Here is a 21006-nt window from a genome sequence, read left to right on the forward strand (position 1 = left end):
ACTTTTTTAAACAGTCTTTTTCCTGCAGGTGTATAAAAGGAAAACTGAGGCTGCCAAGAAAGAGTATCTGAAAGCTCTGGCTGCTTATAAAGACAATCAAGAGTGTCAGGTAAGAGGGTTAGGGTAGGTGAATATTTATTTAAACCAATAAAAAGATTTTTTGAGCTGTTTCTTAGCAGTTATAAGTAAATATCACTAAAATCCTGTGGAATCTCTTAATACTATGTAGGATTAAAAGCTTAAAAGTATATAACATAGTTTCCTATTGTTTCCATCATAAACCTTGCCAAACAGTCTTTCTGAGTTAATTTCCATTGTTTGCTTAAGCCAGGGTATCACTCACAACAGCTCTTTTCCTTTCTTTTTATTTATCTTTCCAGTCTGTGATGTATCTTTTGGGAAGTAATTAAAGTAACTATGTCCTGATAAAGAGAGTAAATTTCCCAATAACGATTTTTCTTTTTTGTACTTTTAGGCCACTGTGGAAACAGTGGAGTTGGATCCAGTGCCACCATCACAAACTCCTTCGCCACCTCCTGTGGCTACCGTTGACCCAGCATCTCCAGCACCAGCCTCAACAGAGCCCCCTGCCCTGTCCCCTTCCATTGTTGTCAACTCTACTCTTTCATCCTATGTGGCAAACCAGGCATCTTCTGGGGCTGGGGGTCAGCCTAATATCACCAAGTTGATTATTACCAAACAGATGTTGCCCTCATCTATTACCATGTCTCAAGGAGGGATGGTTACCGTTATCCCAGCCACAGTGGTGACCTCCCGGGGGATCCAACTGGGCCAAAGCAGCACAGCTACCATCCAGCCCAGTCAACAAGCCCAGATTGTCACTCGGTCAGTTTTACAGGCAGCAGCAGCTGCTGCTGCTTCTATGCAACTGCCTCCACCCCGACTACAACCCCCTCCATTGCAACAGATGCCTCAGCCCCCTACTCAGCAGCAAGTAACCATTCTGCAGCAGCCTCCCCCACTCCAGGCCATGCAACAGCCTCCACCTCAGAAAGCTCGAATCAATTTACAGCAACAGCCACCTCCTCTGCAGATCAAGATCGTGCCTGGACCCACTCTGAAAATGCAGACTACGTTAGTCCCACCAGCTGTGGAAAGCAGTCCTGAGCGGCCTATGAACAACAGCCCTGAGGCCCATACAGTGGAGGAAACCTCTCCTGAGACAATCTGTGAGATGATCACAGACGTAGTTCCTGAGGTGAGCTCTGTTTTCAAGTCTTTCCTCTAGACCAGTGGAAATGTATTAGAGCATTTTTGGTTGAGCCAATAAAAATGGGGATTGCTATCCTAGCCTTTAATGCCCGGCAGCAACCAGCAGTATGAAACATCCTATAAAAGATAGTTCTCTGTGACTTGTCCCACCCATGATACTCTGTAGTGTTCATTCATGCAGAATACTGTAGTTCAACTAGAGAGGATACAGCTGAAGCCCAGAGTTATTTTTTGACGCTATCTACCCAAGGATCCTAACTTTGGAAATAGAAGTCTTTCCATTTCTCTTATATTTGGAAGCTTGGCTTAATGTTTTTAGTGGAGGGATGGATAGGCGATATAGCTAGAAAAATTCAGTTGGTTCATACCAGTGAGTCCAATAAACAGATATAAACAGATGCCAGCTACCCTAGTTTTAACTTGTACATGACCAATACTCATTTTAAAATATGGGTCTGTTGAGACCAGTTCCACAATTAATGAAGCAATACTTTATAAAGAAAAATAAATAATACCGCTATCAGGAGGAAACTGAATCTCCAAGTTCTTGTTTTCTAATGGCACATTTCATCTTCTCTAAGCCCTCACTCACAATTTAAGGTAAGGTGACACAACCTCTACTCATGTGTCTTACTTTTGATACGATATTTTCAGAGGAATATTAATTCAAGTGTGGAATAAAGTCAGTCATGGGTAAGATTAAAATTAGAATGCAGTGGTCCACCATGCACATGTAAAACTACTAGTTGGCTCTCCACTTAGATTGATTCCCATCAGCAGATTGAAAATACACAGTTGACCCTTGAACTGCATTGGTAAATCTGCATAGGTATGAGTGGACCAGTGCAGATCAAACCTGAGTCGTTAGAGTCAACTAGTGTACTAGCATATGGCCAGCATTCCCCTGATGGGAAGAATTTTCATGTCAGTATGTTTGGCAAAGTACTAAAGCTGGATATAGAGGGAAGACCAAGAACTCACCTTCTTTCGGAACATTACCCCTTAATGTGAAGGATTTTAACACCTGTTGCTCCATTGGCTCCCAGAGTTAATTTGACTAGTGGCTGATGAAATAGGTAGCAAATCTTATCCATCTTTGGTGCTCTCATCCTCTCATAGGTTGAGTCTCCTTCTCAAATGGATGTTGAATTGGTGAGTGGGTCTCCTATGACACTCTCACCCCAGCCTCGATGTGTGAGGTCTGGCTGTGAGAACCCTCCCGTTGTGAGTAAGGACTGGGACAATGAGTACTGCAGCAATGAGTGTGTGGTGAAGCACTGCAGGTGAGTTATAGCTTCTCTTCTTATAATTCAGGTATTGCCGAATTAACTGTTGGAAAACATGGTAACCCTAAGCATATCATTATTACCTTAGAGCAGGTCACTATATGTATGTCTCATTTTAGAAGCTATTAGAAAAGTTCCCGTGCTTAAAAAGAGCTTACATTTGCCACATAGACAAGATGACATAATTAGCAGTTCATGATTAACTCTATATATGGTCTTTAAGTGTATGATGACACATTAAGTAGTTTGTGACTGAATATTAGCTTATCTCTTTAGTGCAAATTAGACCTCTTAGGGAATTAGAATTTGAGGAGGAATGGATAAGTGGTAAGTAGCACAACAAGTGCTAAGTGTTGAAGGAGTAGGGGAGAGGTCCTAAAGATTTTGCCCCTCTCCCCAAATTTTCCTGGGATTTTCCCACATCCACAAAACGAGGCATTGGTATTTCCTATCTCAAATCCTCTTCAGTAAAGTAGGATTGCCTGTCCTTAATGCCCTGATACTCCTATTGAGTGATATTGTCTCACCTTGATGCTACAGGAAATGAACTGGGAACCTATTTAAGACAAGAATTTAAAAAGAATATATCTAAGCTTTAATTCTAAGTTTGCATGTCTTTTTCTCTCTTAGGGATGTCTTCTTGGCCTGGGTCGCCTCTAGAAATTCAAACACAGTGGTGTTTGTAAAATAGTCCTTCCTGTTCTCCAAGCCAGTGAAGATTTATCTGCCAGGAACATGTCCAAGATCCTGTTTGTAAAACTCAAGTTGGGCTTTGGTACTGCCTGATCTCAACGCATGATGGTCCTTCATGCTTCTCTCCTTTTGTTTCCTTCAATAAGGGGCCAGCCTATGGAGCAAGGCCATTGAGTTTGCTATAATCTGGAATTGCTTTTTACTTTCAAGTATGAGCAGAGATGCCAGTGATGATAGCAGAGCAAAGGGTGAAGGGAATATGGACAAGCAAAACAGGGGTGGTGGTGGTGGGGTTGTTTGAGGAAACTTGTTGGTATAATTGTCATAGGACTTGCCTAAAAGATTATTAAAATTATGAGAGAGTACACGTCAGCTTTGAGCCTACCACTGTGTGCATCCATTTTTAAGGGGATAAAGGGTTGGATTAAAAGTTACCTCTTAAACAGAGCTATTGCTATCATGTCTATACACTGCTTTGAGAACAAAGGTTTTCAACACAGGCATACTGGGCTGTAGGGACAATAACATCACCTAGGAGTTTCTTATTTCTTCCTCTTTACAAATGTCATTTCTGTAGTCACTGTCCCTCCTTACTTCAGTTATCACAGTTTATGAGAGTAAAAGGCAGAACGCAACATTTTTAAATTAATATAAGGTTTCACCAAAGTCTAAAGTTGTGTTCACTTCTGTTTGATGAAATATCTTCTAAAAGATAAGCCAGAGGTGTTTTCACTTACATAATATGTATAGGTTAATTCTCTGCACATCCTAGGTACTTATTTAATCTAAAATGTACTTACTTCATTTTTCTTGGAAACAAGCTAAAGAATAAGAGAGAGACTGGCAAAGCCACATAGCATAACAGAAATATTTAGAACATGATAGCCCTAGTGATGCCGACCTTAAGTGAAACGCAAATCTCACCTTGAGAAATGCTGTCCCAGAGAACCCCCTTCTTGATTACTATGTTTATATAGTACTAACTGCTAATCACTTTGATCCTGTACTGTATAATCAACACGTTAATGCTTTCCATGCATTCATTTAGTTTGAATCCTTACATCAACCCATGAGGTGAATAATATTCCCAGTTTATGTGTCAAGAATCATACTGAGAGATGAGTTACATAGATTACACACTGTTAAGTGGCAAAGCCAAAATTTGACCTCGAAATCCCAATTACAATATAAACTTTTATTTAAATAAGGAAAAATGCTATTGTACAAATATTACTCTTCAGGTGCTGCCTGCAGAGCCATGGCTATGGATGCTTATCTCTGTGACAAAGTGCTTCTAGAGATTTTTAGGTTTAGAGATGATACCATCTGGATACCTTTGCTTGAACCGGGCAACCACATCTGGGTCTAGTAGGTGGATCCCATCCAGTTGGTTTCCAAGGGTGATCCTGAAGCAAGGGGAAAGATGGGGCAAACCAAAAATCCTGGAATTAAAAGGCTTAATATTGTTAAATGATGCATACCTTTTGTTAAGACTGCCTATTGTCTCATCGAATATTCATGCCAATTAATTTTAAAAGACTTTAATATTAGTATCATATAGGGTAGCATGACTGGTTAGGAATTGAGAGCACAGATTCTGGTGTTAAAACAGGCAGTACCTGTATTACTTAAGCATTAATAACTGATGGCTAACCAGGCCTACTTCACAAAGTTGTTGGTGCCAGTGAGTATTCTTAGGATAAGTAAATTGCTAGCAGCATGTCTTTTAAAGCTCTACTAACAGGATGAAATATATTAAAATTATTGACAGATTTAACAGATTCTTAAACCACAAGGGGGCAGATTCAAAACATCACTACAATAACTGAGGAAGCTCTTTAGGTTGCTTAAGAGAAGAAACCCTAGAGAGCAGTAGTTTGAGTCCTAAAACCTGTTGTATTTCCATTGTTGCAGAATCCTGTAAAACAGTTTAAATGTAAGCATAAGTGGCTTATGAATCCCACTTACAGACTACTAGAATATGAGGTGAAGGTGTACTAACTTCTGTCCTTGACTATAAACAGTTTTGCCCTTGGGGCAAGCATGGTCTCTGATCACCTTACCAGTTGGGCTGCACATTGTGTGGTCGTCCAAATAACTCAATCTTGCGAGTGCCAGGGGATAGTCTCTCAATCATGCCATAGATTTCATCTGGTTTATGACTAGTGGAACGAACCTAGGAAATAAAGGCTCTAGCTGCTTTTAAGTTACCCAAAATTGCAATTCTAGCCCTTTCCATTTATGTTTATGATCCAAATGAGAGAACTTGGGATAAGAATATACTTGACATGAATAACTATACCAATTAAAATGTGAAAACCTTGGATGCCTGAGAAAACACATACCTCAGCTACGATCACATCACAATCCAGACCCTGGTTGAAGCCTTGGGGATTTCCTTTAACACCAACCTGCTCACCATAGAGAACAAATTACCTTATGAATCCCCAGCATGTGAACTTTTTTCTCAATAAAAAATCAAACAATTTGTCTTTTTCCACCTAATGAATTGAGCCCCACTGCTGCTCACCAAGCAGTGTTCCTTCCCATGGTTCAACCAATGACCTGTACGGCCTGTCCGAATGATGCGTTGCAGTTGATTTGTCTTCACCCAGATAATTTCATCTACCCGTTCATAACTGTGGGGCATAAAAAAGAGAACTAGAGCTTAATTAGGCTTTCACAGTTTATGAACAGTACCATCTACAGAGGCAAGAAATCAAAAGGAATACTCTAAAAAAACAGGACATATTTCTCAACTATAGCAATTACATATTTATTTCTCTAAAAAGAAAGCAACACAATGATTGCTACTTACCCCCAGAGATTCAGACATTCTCTGCCCAACTCCATGGCCCTAGAAATAAGGGATAAAGAGATACTTCTATGTCCATATTTTTTTCCTCCCTTCAAGATAGCTAAGTGTTTTCAGTAGACATTCAGTGAACATTTACATGCAAGACACCATTTGGGCAACAGGGTGGATCTAAGAATGGAAAGAAAATATATCTTCAATGGCCTTACCTTTAAACAGAATTCAAGGTATAATTTCTGTTATAAACAGGCTCTAAATCTCAGTAGAAAAAAAAGCTCACTCAATCATATATTTATAGCATGGCTAGGAAAACCCAGGATTTTATCCCCACCCAGTACTCACTCTGTACTATATCTGCCCATAACTACATATCTTTGAACTGCATTACCTGCCTGTGACCCAGAGGAAGAGAAAGCCATCATCCTGCAGTACTGGTATGTTGAGCCTGCGCATCTCATCATCTGTCAGGGTCCCATAGGGCAGCTCCATGTGAATATCCCAGGGTGGATCAGCCATCACAACTGCAAACTTGCCCAAGATACTGACGTCCAGGTAGCGGATATCACAACAGATCCACTGCATGAGGTGGTATTTGGTCATCTTCTTTTACTCACTCTGATTCATGGCCCCATTCCCTCTTTTCCATTTGATTTTCCTACTCCCTCATGAGCATATCTATCCCATTCCATTCCCAATCAGCAAGACAAATTACTGATCATGTCCTGCTTTCCTATCCGTATGGCTGCCCTACTCAGATACAAATCCTAAACTGAGAAAAGTTTTCTGAGCTGACAGTACCTGAGGTGGGAAGAGTCGATCTGCACTGGAGTCACCTCCAACACTCTGTGTAAGAGCAAGCTCCTGGCTTGGTGTATGATCTTTGCTCCCAGGAGCCTCAGAATCCATGCAAGCATCAATTTCATAGTGAACATATTTGCAGGTATCCATGTGGAAACATGTGTTAAGGAAAGAGCAGTCACCTAATGACTCATCAGTGTGTTTATTGATAATTCGCCTGGGAAAATAAAAAGGGAGAATCAGAATCAAGATGATATTCCAGAGTTAGATCCCACAGTTCAAGGTCTAAACTATTTTAAAATTTCCTGTCTTTTACCCTCTACCAATTTTATCATCAGAGCTTCCTCCAAGAGTTTTCAGAGAAGGGGTAGGCAGATGACATGGAAATCCATAAATCACACTAAAGGAGTTTTAATTCCTCTCTGAGCAAAGACATAATTTCCTTATCTTACGACAGGAAGGAAGGAAGCTTGCTGGTTATAGCAGTATAAAACACTGACCTAAGAGCCTTGGGTCCTATTTCTCCTAACATCATCCTCATTCCACATTCACTGGGGCTCAGAGACAGAGATGCCTTGCCATTGCAAGAAGAAAGGGGCATTAAAAAAAAAACCTCGCATCTTTTTGGGAGTACTCCCTTCCCACAGAACACTACTTATAAAAGTATACCTTCAGAGTCTAGAGATCTTAGACAAACCATATTAAAACCATTAAATAACAGGATTAAAGATATAACCCCAAAGACTAGAAGGAATGTGCAGAAAAGGAATGGCAGCTTCATGGAGATTCATGACCGCCGCCCCCCCACTCCCGAGACCTGAAGTGCAGCTTGCGACATGGCCGATCAGCATCACTGGCTTTCATGCACTCCTCCTTGGTTCCATAGTCACAAAACTCTTGCACTTGGGCCCGACCTCGTGATCGAAACTTTTCAACAATGGATTGTTCCTTGGCTGTTGTAGTATTTAATAGCTCTAGGATCTCCTGACTGACCTGTGACAGAAGAATTCTTGGACTAAAAAGGGTTTGTAGATAAAATGAGCCCTTAAACCACCTCTATAAATTCCACTTGACAATAATGCCCACTAAAACCACTTATATTTATTAGGTACCAAACAAAGGAAAAGCGCAAGCACTTTACTATTTAGCTCAGAGTCTATGCAACAATTCTATAAGGGAGGGTACTCTAGTTTTCCTTGCGTTAAAGATAAGAAGACTAAGGCTCAAGAGAAGTTAATTAACTTGTTCAAAATCACACAGCTATAAGTAGCAAACAGATGAGAACTCATGTGTGTCCAATATTTTATACTCAACCACTAAACAGTAAGTTCTCTCTTAACGTCATCAATAGGATTTGTGACTTTAAGCACAATGATGTATAAAGAAACCAATTTTACCATAGGCCAATTGACATAAAGAGTTAAGTTCCTACAGCGTCTCATTCTTATAACAAAATGACTTTGAACAAAACATTATTCGAGGACCTGCTGTATTGTCAATTCACATTGTTTAATCAATTTCCATAATCATTGGTCATATGACTATCTTACAGTATTCATCTTCATTCATCTCCCTCTATTTCTGTTATTTGGATAACTCTTCTTTTGATCACATGATTCTTCCAAACAGATCTAATGATAAAGATTCTCTAAATTATTTTTTTGACATTGGCATTATTGACATTTTGGGCTGGATAATCCTTTGTTGTGTAGGGGCTGCCCTACTAGGACTGTAGGATGCTTAGCAGCATCCCTTGCCTCTACCCACGAGATGTCTGTAGCACTCCTGTGTGTGACAACCAGAAACATCTTCAGATATTGCCAAATGTCCTTGGCAGGAGAGAGGGGAGCAAAATCATCCCTAGTTGAGAACCACTGCTCTAAACCTTCAATTCTAATAACTGCTCCTTGCCCTAAGAGTAAATTTCTCTCAACCCAAGGTACAATTCAAAGTATATGTGTAAAAGCATTTCCATCTGCCCCCACCTTCTTGCTCTGTTGTTCTTTAGTAGACTGTTGATTCAGAAGGCTTTCTATCTCCAGATCAACATCTGATGCAGCATGTTTCCTCGATTTCTTGGTTGGCTCCTTGGCTGCTTCTGATGCTGAAGAGGCCAGACCAGAGGCCAAAGAGCCAGCAAAGGCAGCTACTGTGGTCGAGTCCTGTTCTGCACGCCGCTTCTGCCCTGTGATAGTCCCTGTTACCTCCCCAGGGCCCTTCTTTTCTGCCACAGCGCCCATCATGGCGGAAAGCTTGGAATGATCGGCATAGGTCACAAGAGTGGGATGTGCATCATCTTGTAGGAGACCTCGCTTTACTTCTATCAACTCCTGAGCTGCAAACTTCTGTAGGAGGCTTTCCACTCCATCTTGAGTAGCAGGGGCATCTGGCTAGGGAAGGAGGGGAGGGAATAAGACACTGACCATGAACTGAGGAAAAGTGGTAGATCCCAAACCTGACTTATCTGGCCGTTACCGTGGAGATGGCAAGACGGATGGACACAGCATCAGTGGGCAATGTTAGGGCTAGATCGGAGAGGTGGTGTAGCAACTTCTTCTCTAATTCAGGGTCTGTAGCTAATTCAGGAACTGCTGAAGCTGTGCTGGGCTTAGAGCTACCAGAAGTAGGTGCAGCAGGCACTGGGCTGTCACTGCGGAAGGTTGGAGACAGTGCTGCCTCTGGATTCCGTAGATCTAGGAGTGAAGAGAAGTGAAAACGCAAAAGGGCAACCACTGTCAGTCTATATATTCCTCAGAAGTCAAATTCTCCAGCATTCATAGGACAGTTCTTTCATTTCATGCAGGAAATCCTCTGACCACATTTAGCACTAGATAACTTTTCCTTAATCATACTCAAGTATTCACTGCTTTGCCAAGATAACCCTCAGTCTTCTATTGAATAAGAGGTGTTTTCCTAATTCCTTGTCCTTGCTGTGCTTCAAAGGAAATAAATTAGTGGTATAGTAGATAGAAGTGTCTATATCATCTCCATTCAAGTCACTCTAAATGACACTGATATAATCAACCTGAATTTAAAAGCCAGAAATATTTTCAACAACCTAAGCCATGATCAGGTCTTTTTGAGGAATGGAGTGTGAATTTTATGAATTAAGGCTACTGGACATCAAAATGGAAGTGTTGGAGGTTAGAATGGTGTGACCTTTAAATCAAACACAAAAATTTTAAAAACTTTGCTGAAGCCCTGGTCACTAGATTATACTTCCTATTTTTATTACCTACTCTAATGCTTCACAAGCTGAATAGCCAACACAACCTTAATAAGACTTGAGAAACTAAAATTAGGACAAAGTATGACCTTTGGGAAAGCTTAATATCTGTGATTAGTTAGTTAAAATACAAATAAAATATTAAATTCTCAGGAAATTCTGCTAAATTAAGTATTATAAGTGACCCATTATTTTACATTTAGAAATATTTTGGTTACTTAGAAATTTCCATTCTAATGGAACTGACTTTAGTGAAATTTGACTCAGAAATTCCAAGGACAATGGAACTGTACTACACCAAATACCTTGCTGAACAGTTAAATTTTATAAAAATAAGTTATGCACTATTTGGAAAATAAACTCTATGTTAGCTGGAAATGTTATATAATTGACATAACTTTCTTCACCTTGCTTACTTGTGATTCCTTTATTTGCTAAGAGACTAGAACCTGTGCCAGATGAAATGATAAAAGTTCCTTGTTTTGTTTTGGCAAAGGTGCTGTACACATGGAAGGGTCATGGAAGCACTTTGAAGGTCTAAATAAGAAAGAGTTTGAGAGCAACTGACCTAAAGTAAAAGAATTATGTAAGAAATAGGAGTGACAGCTTACTTGGAAGACTACAGAAGTCTCTTGCAATTCAGAGATTCTACAAGTCTAATAAATTTAAGCTAAAATACTCCAATTACAATTTACATTATCAGTCAAGTTTTAAATTTTTTTGAAGTAACCGAATTTATTTCATTAAGCAACCTAAGCACAATCAATGATAAATATCATTAATAAGGCATAAAAAACACAAAGGATTTTAAAATTAAGATTTCAGGCATTATATCCACAAATTGTTTTATACATTATATATTGACCTGTAAAACTCATAAAGTATGCCAAAGGGAGTAAATTATGTAAGCTATTTATCTCAAGGTTCTGATAACAGAAACAAGCTAAAGGAAAATGTAGATTTATCTACAGATTTTAAGTCAATACTTAGCATATTGTTGTGTAGTTTTGAAATTTTTAATATTTTAGGTAAGCCATAAATTACCCATCCCTCCACACTTATGTTCAAACTTTGTGCCAGGCGCCTTGTAATATGCTGTTGTCCTTAGTATGAGTTTTATTTTATTAATAAAGGACTAAGCTCCCTATAGAAAAATCCCTATTACATTTTTTTTAACTACTTTGAAGTATGATTGACGTGTAAAAAGCTGTACATATTTAATGTATACAACTCGATGACTTTGGAGAAAATTATACACACCCATGAAACCAATCACCACCAACAAGGCCATAAATATATCACCTCCCTAAGTTTCCTTCTGCTGCCTTTATTATTATTTGTGTGTGTGGTAAGATCATTTACTGTAAGATATACCCTCTTAGAAAATTTTTCAATATACGATTTGTTAGCTATAGACATTATGCTATATAGTAGATCTCTAGAACTTACTTTTTTCACATAACAAACTATGTACCCTTTGACCATCACCTCCCCATTTACCCCCATCCTCCATTCCCTAGCAATCACCATTCTACTCTCCATATCTATTTTAGATTCTACATCTCAAATATCATCTAAGTGAGATTATACAGTATTTGTCTTTGTCTATTTCACTTAGTGTAATGTCTTCTAGGTCCACTCTGGCAGGATCCTTTTATGGCTGAGTAATATTCCATTGTATATATATTCCACATTTTCTTTATCCATTCATCTACCGATGAACATTTAGGTTGTTTACATATCCTGGCTATTGAGAGTAATGCTGCAGCGAACATGGGTACGCAGGTATCCTGATTTTAATTCTTTTGAGTACACAAAAGCAGGATTGCTGGATCATATGGCAATTCTATTTTTCATTTTTTGAGGAACCTACATACTGTCTTTCACAATGGCTATTGTCTTTACCAACACATTCTTTTAATTTTTAAATAATAGCCATCCTAACAAGTATGAAGTTAATATCTCATTATGACTGTGATTTGCATTTTCCTGATGATTGGTGATGTTAAATACCTTTTCATATACCCGCTAGTTATCTGTATGTCTTCTCTGGAAACCTGTTACATCTCGATTTTGCATATTTTGCTCATTTCTTGCCCACATTTCTTACAAGAAAATGAGTGCTATCATTAAAATAAATGTCAAATTACTGAGCATTTACTTCCATGATTTCAAATTTTCAATCAGTACTTCAGAAACATTCTTATTAATGTAATCTAATCCAAACTATGTTTGGGAATATACTTATTCACTGCCACACACACAAAAAAGTGGTTCTTGAGACACTTGGCTTAAATATGCAATACCACATTATTTTTTTGATAAACATTTTCTGAGTTTATTTTAAATAAAGCCAAGGAGCTAACAGTTCAATGAAAAAAAAAAACAACCCACTTGACAGTTACATCTGCTATTATCATATTTAAAATAACAATAAATTTGGTTAGATGTTAACGCTCTTGATTTCTTTCCTACCAACTTCTCATATAAATGTTATTTGCTACTTCTAAAAGACTTTTTTTTATTCTAGACTTTATACACTCTATCAGACATTATCTCTAAGAAAAAGACTGATTTTGCTCCAATTTTAGGGTCAATAAACTGAAATGTGCTTTTTAAAAAATTAAATATATTGGGGTAACACTGGTTAATAATATTATGTAAGTTTCAGGTGTACAACTTTATAATACAACATCTGTATACTTCATTGTGGCTCAAGAAAGTGGGCTTTTTATAATTAACCTATTGATACTATCAAGAATGTAATCATATGAACACTTTTTAGAGTTTTCGCTTTCTTGTAACAGAATTTAGATGTTCTTTGAGTAATTTATAATTTTTCTTAAAGTAACAAGTTTATATAAAAGGAACCACTTTAACATACATTTTCAGTCCCTAGAACTAGATTTTTTTTTTTTCTCTCTGGCAACTTGACTAATCACTTGTTTTAATACTGCTTTTTTAAAATACAACCTGGTGATGTGATTCTAGTCATGGATCCTTATGTTAGTCACACCTCCTGGGAGTTTTCTTTTTATGACAATCAGGACACTGCAGCTGAAAATACCTCTTTTAAGGTTATTGGAAGGAAGGGGTTCATGTTTAATGTTGTGGGAAAAGTTAACAGCTAATTAATGTAATTTATTTATGGATGGGCTTTAGCCACTCTGAATTCCCTGAAGTCACATGCAAATCTTTACATGTGAATAATAATATGTACACACACATATTTTGGGAAGAGATGCCAATGTTTTATCATTCTTAATATGGTCTATTGTCCAGAAAAGGATTAAGAACAGCTGGGTTCCAACTCCTTCAGAAAGTATTTGTTCAGTACATTTACTGACTACTTACACTATGCTAGTAACAATGCTGACACTGTTTCTAATCTAATAAAAATTATATGTGTTGGGTTTAGCAAAGTAATACATAATACTTGAGTTTATTCTTTGGTTAAGAGCTCCACTGCATATAAACAAAGTATTAGCTGGAAGATATAAAAATATGGCCAGCTTACTAATTTGCTGACCTCCAAAATATATTAACATCTATATGCACATCTTCAGTCTCACAGATGAATACACTGAGCAGTTCACATATTTACCATGTGCTAAACTTGGCCAAGTGTATTTTGTTTCAATTAAAAAAAAGATTTATTTAAGGTAATAATCTTCATTACAAAAAGCTGTACTTTACGAAAAAGTTTGCTGGTTCCTCAAAAAATTGAAAATAGAATTACAGGAATCCCTTGCTTTTTGAAAGTTTGCTTTTACTACTTTGCTTCTACGAAAAGACCTTCCTTAGTACCTATTCTTGCTAAATGAAAGAAATCCAAAGAGGGTTTTTGCTTTTATGAAAAAAGGTGAGAGCGTGATGTATCCTAAGGTAATTGCTTCTTTGCTTTATGCCATTTCAGCTTACAAAAAGTTTCATAAGAACACTCTATTTTTGGATAGTGGAGAGGAAACCTGTGCCATATGATCCAGCATTTCCACTTCTGGGTATATTAACTAAAATTTTTGAAAGCAGCATTATTCACAATAGTTAAAAGGTAGAAACCCAAACGTCCACCGATGAATAAATGGATAAACAAAATGTGGTACAGATATACAACGGAATATTCAGCCTTAAAAAGGAAATTCTGACAAATGCTATGACATGGATGACCCTTGAGGACATTATGCTAAGTGAAATAAGCCAGTCATAAAAAGACAAAGGCTTTATTATGATTCCATTTCTATGGGGTATCTAGTAATCAAATGATAGAAACAGAAAGTAGAATGATGGTTGCTAGGAACTGGGGGGAAAGGAGGATATGGAACTGTTTAATAGATAGAGTTTCAGTTTTGCAAGATGAAAAAGTTCTGAAGATTGGTTGCCCAACAATGTGAATCCAATTCACATTACTGAACTGTATACTTACAAATGGTTAAAATGGTAAGTTTTATGTAGCATACTTTGACACAATTTTTTAAAAAGTTGTACTTTAAAAATGCCTAGTTAACAAAGAGCTCCCAACAGATTCTTTGTCCATACTATTTTGCATTCATTCGTTTAATATCCTTGTCTTCTAACACTGAGGTCAGTAGTAAACAATTAAATATCAGATTTCAATAATGCTATAAAAACCAAGGTGTGGTATGAAAATTTTTATTTCCTGTGAGAAAAAAAAGAGTGATATGAACTTTAACCAAGCCTTGTGTTATATCTTACATACCAATCTGATTAATAAACTAGTAAAGTGTGTTTTACAATATGTTCCTAAGACTCTTAACATTCAAAGAAATATCTTTGGAAAAATCAAAATAATTGAAAAAACAGTAACTGGCTGGATTAATTTGTATGATTCATCTCTACCTACTCCCGCCTTACCTAGGGCCTCACAAAGCCCTAGGACACAAGACAACATATATTTAGTCACGACTTCAAAAATACTTTTATAGGAGTCTTAATCATATTATTAGGTGGATGTACTAGGAGTCTTAACCATATATTATTAGGTAGACATACAAGTTAAGAGATAGTTATAACCAAAAAGAATATTTGGATTCAAATTTTACAATCTTGTCAAAATTATTAAACATGCTTAGCAAAGACCTGGATAAAGTATTGAGGCTCTAGTGGTTAGGTTTGCGTATGGCACCAAGTTTGGTTAATACCAAAGTGAGGTTAAAACCATGAAAAAGTGAAGAGGAACTTAAAATGACCAAGAACAATAGATCATCCATCTAAAGAATATGAATTTAGAAATGGATAAGTGTAAAGTATGCTGCGTATAACCAAAAAACAAACAAAACTACATATAGATGTCATCTCTCACAAAAATGACAAAGACATAGCTGGACACAAAGTAGTCGATGATGTAGTATACTGAGATGGTTTTTTAAAAATTAATTTTGTAAATCATTTTGTTAAAGGAAACAACTACTTGAATTTTCAAGTCCTCTTTTTAAATTGCCACTGCTGAAGGAAAACAAATTATTCCATACTAAAATTAAATAAATATTTCCCCCACTCCCCGCCAAAAAAAAAAATCCCTAGAAGAAATGCACACATCCAAGGCTGTCGCATCTTTCTATACTGCAAAAGAGTCCCAGGAGACTAAAACAAAGTGATAGGCTATCCATGTGAAGAATATAGGGAGAGGACAGAATAAGGCTACATACATTACCTTTTATTGAAATACACATAGTGAAGTTGATTAATCTAGTGTCCAAATGTAGTAACTGTTGAGTTTCTAGGTACAAAAGAATAGAACCATCAGCCCCTCTTCTTTTCTACTGATCGAGCAACTTACCTAGAGGGCCCACATCCCACTGCTGCTTTCCCAATGATCACTCCATGGACCTCTAAAAGAGGCTCCATTAAACAAAAGTTTCTCTGACTTCTCTCAAATATTATCTAAGTACAATCTGTTTTGCTACAATGTATTTATTCAATGTAAATCAGTTCATATGTAACTGGTAAATAAGAATATCAAAATAACATGGAAAACTTGGTTCACAAATGATTTTCTCATCATGTTAATATTCGAAGTGGTCATGGGCAAATACTCTCACAGAAAAATCTTTGGCAGTACATGAATATGTTAAGAAAAAAAGGTCAGAATCCTACAGAAATGGCCTCAACTATAATAATATATGTTAGCATTATATATAGGTCAGAATCCTACAGAAATGCCCTTTAAATATATATATATATATATATATATATATATATATATATATATGTATATGTATACATATATATATACATATGGCTGGTTTGGTGGCTTCAAGAAGTGCTACACTTTGCACTATGTTAAGCTATCTTGGAAGCTGCAAGTCCAGATGAAGAAACTGTAGTTATTTCCCTTGGTTAAACAAAAACAGACTAATGTTTGGAAGGAAAAGTAGGAATCCCAGGGTATAGGCTATGGAGATGGAATGACTTTCATTATAGGTCAAGACACCAGTGGAGATTTAACTATGCTAGTAATTTTAGTAGAATACTGTAAGGGTTCTACTAACAAAGTTACATAGGTTTTGAGTAGACGACTTCTAAACTTATTTCTTCTATAAGCTCTGTATCTTAAATGCAGGCTTTTGCAGAAAGTAAGGTTTTTCAAGAACACACACATATATGTAACAGACAAACCTCTAATCATTTCCTTCCAAAATTCTGTTTTTGAAAAAGTTGAGATACTTAAGCCCAGTAAGAGTTTATGATAAAATAAGAAGCAATTGGGTCACGTGTCTATGTGATAGTTATGTCATTGTTATATTGTCTAAAATTGATATGCATAAATACAAGGCTCAGAAACAGAATAAATGAAAGAAAAAGAAAAAATAGAGAAAACTGGATCAACAACCAGAGGTCAAAGGAATTGAAGGAAAATATTCTCCCTCTTGGGTAATTCAGTAACAATTCCAATGCCTGACTAATAATAATTCCTGATCATGTGTCTTGCACTTCTTCCTCTACTCACCCTGTCCTCTTAACTTTTAATAAGTCCTATATAGTCGTCAAAACCAAATTCCAAGTGCCAACTCCTCCATGATGCCTTCACTCACCAAACCAACTCGTTCCTAACTTCTCCTTTCACTGTATTCATTGTGGAATCATTCATTTGGTATTTAACATGTAAAATATTGCATCAATCTCTTTGAGGGCAGGATCAATGTCATACTTAGTTTTGTCTAACTAGACTCACGCACACTGTAGAAACTCAATAGACGTTTATTTATTTATTATGGTGTGAATGTCCTGCCAGGGAATCTGCTAGTTCCAGGGACCAAAATATGTGTGCATGGACCAGATATGTATCAAGACAAGATTGACCTTAAATAATTCACGGTTCGTGCTGGGAACAGGTGATAGGTAGGACTGAAAATCTTTTGAGGTTCCTTCGTTTTATGACTGACACACGGGGCAACGGGAGGGGAGAAAAAGTTTTTTTAAAAAATGTTTTCAGATTCCTGCTCGGCATGTAAATGACTGAAACAATACCAGTTCCTCTATTCATTTAGCAACAGCGAGTGCAACTCAGTGAGGGCCACTGAAATGGGCCCTGTGGATATCAAGGCTCGGTGCTTGCTCTCAGGGTCCCACAGTCACAAAGAAACAACCACTACAAAACAGTCGCTATCACCGAGGGGAGAACAAAGTGCCATGGGAGCAACAAAAAGAGGGGACTTGATGCTTCGAGGGACAGGGCTGAGAGGCCTAGCAAACGAGACATTCTTATAGACTTAAGGGGCATCAGCCGGGCAACGAAGGTGGGGCCCTGGCGTCAGTCCCTGGAAAGCGAACTGGAGGAATCAAAACACAGGGTGGGAAGGAATCTCGACTACTGCAAGAGGGCGAAGTGTCAGTGATGCTGAGGGGCGAAAGAGAGTATCAATGCACTAGGCGTTAAAGAAATAGCCGCTTGGAGAAGGGCGCCGACTCCAGAGCTGTCTCTTTCTCCAGGGTTCCCTCCCGCCCATCTCGGTTTAGCATCAGCCGAGACAGCCTCGCGCCTCACCCAAGTGCCCCGAGTCCTGCTTCCGCCTCCGCTGCAGCCTCTCCCGCAGCGAGTCCAGCTGCTTTTTGTGGGCCTGGATAGAACTCCACGTGTCCGACATCCTGTCCCCTCAGCTTGAACAAGTCTCGAATCAGGCGCGGCGGACGAGCACCTCCCAGCCGGAGTTCCAGGAAATATCCAATTCTCACGCGGACACCCTAAGGCTAACCGGAAAGAGATCCCGGGAAATGCGCTCGGCGGAAAAGTCATTTCCGGTTTCGCGCTCGCTTTGAAGCTGAAAAAAGATCCATCTTATGTGTTGGCAGAACGACGGACATATTTTTTATTGGCGCTCTCTCGGGCTTCCGGGCCCAACGGGGCTTTGGTTGCCATGTTGGTGCCTGGCAGCACGGCCATGTTGCTTATAGGCGCGCATGCGGCCATGTTGAATATAAGGACAAGAGCCCTGAGAGTTGACCTTAAGGTAGCACTCGTAGAGCTGTACATGTAGTACTACAGGTATTTGAAATGAAGGATTCCTCTTAACAGTTTGACATATACCTTTTTCCATTGAAGGTGTTATAGGTGTATGTTTCCATGCATTCAATTACAAAGATTGCTGTTACATTAGTTCCCGATTTGGGGGTGAGGGGAACTTCTCTGAAAGAGAAGGAAGACTGATGGATCAGTGATGTAAGGAATCTGCAAATACATATTCTCACTCTTCATACTTATATCAAATCTACAAGTATCATGTGTGATATATTCAAATAGAGTCCTCACAAGGGGAGACAAGGGTACTTCAGGGTTTCAAGGTGCATTGTGTTTCTTATATCTGGATGTTGGTTGCATCAGTATGTCGTTTTTGAGAATTAATTGAACCAAACATTTTGGTATGTGCACGTCTCTATGTGTAGTAAACTTAAATACAAAAGGTTTTTATTTTTAAGGGGTCCTCTGAATGGGAGCATTTAGAAACCACTGAATTATCAAATGTCTGCATGACGCCAAACACTGCCTGAAAGAAAAGCTTGAAAAGGCATGGCTCCTGTTTTCAGAGTTTCTAGCCTGGTAAAGGAGCTAAGACCCGGTTTATTAATATTGAACCATCTTTACACACAAGGCAGCATGAGCATAAGTTCTGAAAAATACATGTGATTGCCAAGAAGTGGAGGACTCTAAGCCTGGATGGCCCAGGAAGGCATTGGAAAGACAGTGACATCAAGGTTCAGGCTTGAAGTGACAGCTACGTCTTCAGTAGGTGAAGCTATAGGAGAGAATTCCAAGCCAAGGACATGACAAAAGCAAAGGTCTAGACCAGAATGAGGAAAGCATAATGTGTGTCCTGCTAACTCAGATTAGTTCACTAGAACATGGAGAATTATATTTGAGGATTTGGAAAGTTATTTACATATCCATATTTGAGGCCAGACTGCAAAAAGTACGTTACCTGAGTAAAGAGCTTGCAATTTATTCAGAGGACAACACAGAATAATTTAGGGTTTGTGAATAGGGAGTGTTTTAAGATTGATCTGGTGTTCTAATTGGATTGAGATGGGGAGGAGTTTGGAGAAAGAGAAATGGTTAGTCTATTGTAACTAAGTGATGATAGGACCTTTAATTAACTTGGAAACTGGTTGTGGATAGTAATGTAAAGGAAGAGGTGAATAGAAGGGGGCTTTGAGAAGAAAGATGTATGTGTATTAGGATGTGGCAGTTTCATCCATTTATTCAGCAAATATTGAGTGACTACTATGTGCTAGGTAAAGATTTAGTAATCAAAATATTCATTTCCATCTCATTTTCTGAATTTAATTTACTTAGTAGGTAACTTACACTGTCTGTTGAGATGCGTAACTTTGTATATGAACCTAGAAGTAGAAGACACGGAAATAAATATGCATTCACATGAGCATCTCTGGACATTTGATTTTCAGGATTACACATATTGAGAAGCAAAAATGCTATCTTCCTCAGCAGAAATACTCTTGGGAAAGTTGGCCGATGTGAGATCATGGAAGACTGCTCGAGGGGACTGCTCTATCTAAGGGATTTTGCTTCCTTTAATAACTTTGCTCTAGAAACTTCCCTCAAGAAAGTTAATAAGAGATACTTTTGTACTTCCATTTGGAATGTATCCTGTGTAGCTTTAAGTTTAGACATATATATTATTACTAAAGTAAAATAGCCCCATTATTGCTATATTATAGAACTGTTAAATTAACAGTTAATTGTTCACAGGGAACACTTGAGATCTTGCTCTCTGGCATATTTCATCAGTTTGCCTTAAATAAACTCATAAAAATTCCGGAAAAAAAAAAAGTTAATTGTTCACAAATTTGAATCCCTCTCTTGTTATAAGATCACAGTTTCTTTCAAGGTTCTTAACATATAGAAATGAAATATACAGACATGATATAGTTCTAAAACTAAATAGTCTTGGGGGAGAGAGTTCTGGGTATAGCCTTGCAGAAGATAAAGGAAATTGACTCATCTTAAAGACAGGATTCTGCAGGTCAACCCCTAAACAGAATAAGCACTTTTGTCTAGGAAAGGAAGGATTTTCTAGTGGAAGAGATTTAGTCTCTAGTAGAATTCAGGATTCCTAAGGCCTGGATTGTCTCCTCTGACCTATAAATAGCATAGGTACTTCTGAAAATCATCCAAATCAAGGGCAGCTCCCAGAAGTCTGAAGTCTTTGCTTTCACATTCACTTTGGGTAAATTATTAAAGTAGTAAATGGCCAAATTTTAGGAGCGCGGGAAGGCTACTTAGCATGATCTGCTTAGAGATTCTTTCTAGACTCATGCTCAGTTTTCTGCTCAAAAGAAAGCCAGTGCTTTTTTGTCTGCCACTGTTAGTCTGCATTCAACCCTGAGCAGTGTAGAGAGGAGGGAATCTCACCCAGATCTCTTAATAGTCAAAACAGAGTGTAAGCCTGGTTGTGAGCAGAGATGAGTGCTGCATGGAT

The 21006-nt window shown here is 38.1% G+C and overlaps 2 protein-coding genes across 2 annotated transcripts in view; one reads left to right on the forward strand and one right to left on the reverse strand.

The window, feature by feature from the left end:
* Positions 1–3659, forward strand: part of TOX4 (TOX high mobility group box family member 4) — a 13748-nt gene extending 10089 nt beyond the window's left edge. The window contains exons 6-9 of the mRNA XM_011382762.2: positions 29–109; positions 476–1219; positions 2353–2516; positions 3150–3659. Of these exons, the coding sequence (XP_011381064.1) occupies positions 29–109; positions 476–1219; positions 2353–2516; positions 3150–3210 (1050 nt within the window). The 3' untranslated portion in view covers positions 3211–3659. The remainder of the gene's footprint in view (positions 1–28; positions 110–475; positions 1220–2352; positions 2517–3149) is intronic.
* A 725-nt stretch (positions 3660–4384) lies between these two features.
* Positions 4385–18302, reverse strand: METTL3 (methyltransferase like 3). Its single transcript, XM_011382763.2, has 11 exons — positions 18057–18302; positions 9301–9518; positions 8811–9215; positions 7643–7818; positions 6826–7042; positions 6416–6603; positions 6031–6069; positions 5743–5851; positions 5558–5623; positions 5276–5388; positions 4385–4618 (listed from the first exon to the last, which is right to left on the reverse strand). The coding sequence occupies exons 1-11, from the start codon at positions 18154–18156 to the stop codon at positions 4507–4509; spliced, it is 1743 nt and encodes a 580-aa protein (XP_011381065.1). The 5' UTR covers positions 18157–18302; the 3' UTR covers positions 4385–4506.
* Positions 18303–21006: the final 2704 nt, after the last annotated feature.

This window comes from Pteropus vampyrus, unplaced genomic scaffold (assembly GCF_000151845.1).
Source record: "Pteropus vampyrus isolate Shadow unplaced genomic scaffold, Pvam_2.0 Scaffold488, whole genome shotgun sequence".
NCBI lineage: Eukaryota > Metazoa > Chordata > Mammalia > Chiroptera > Pteropodidae > Pteropus > Pteropus vampyrus.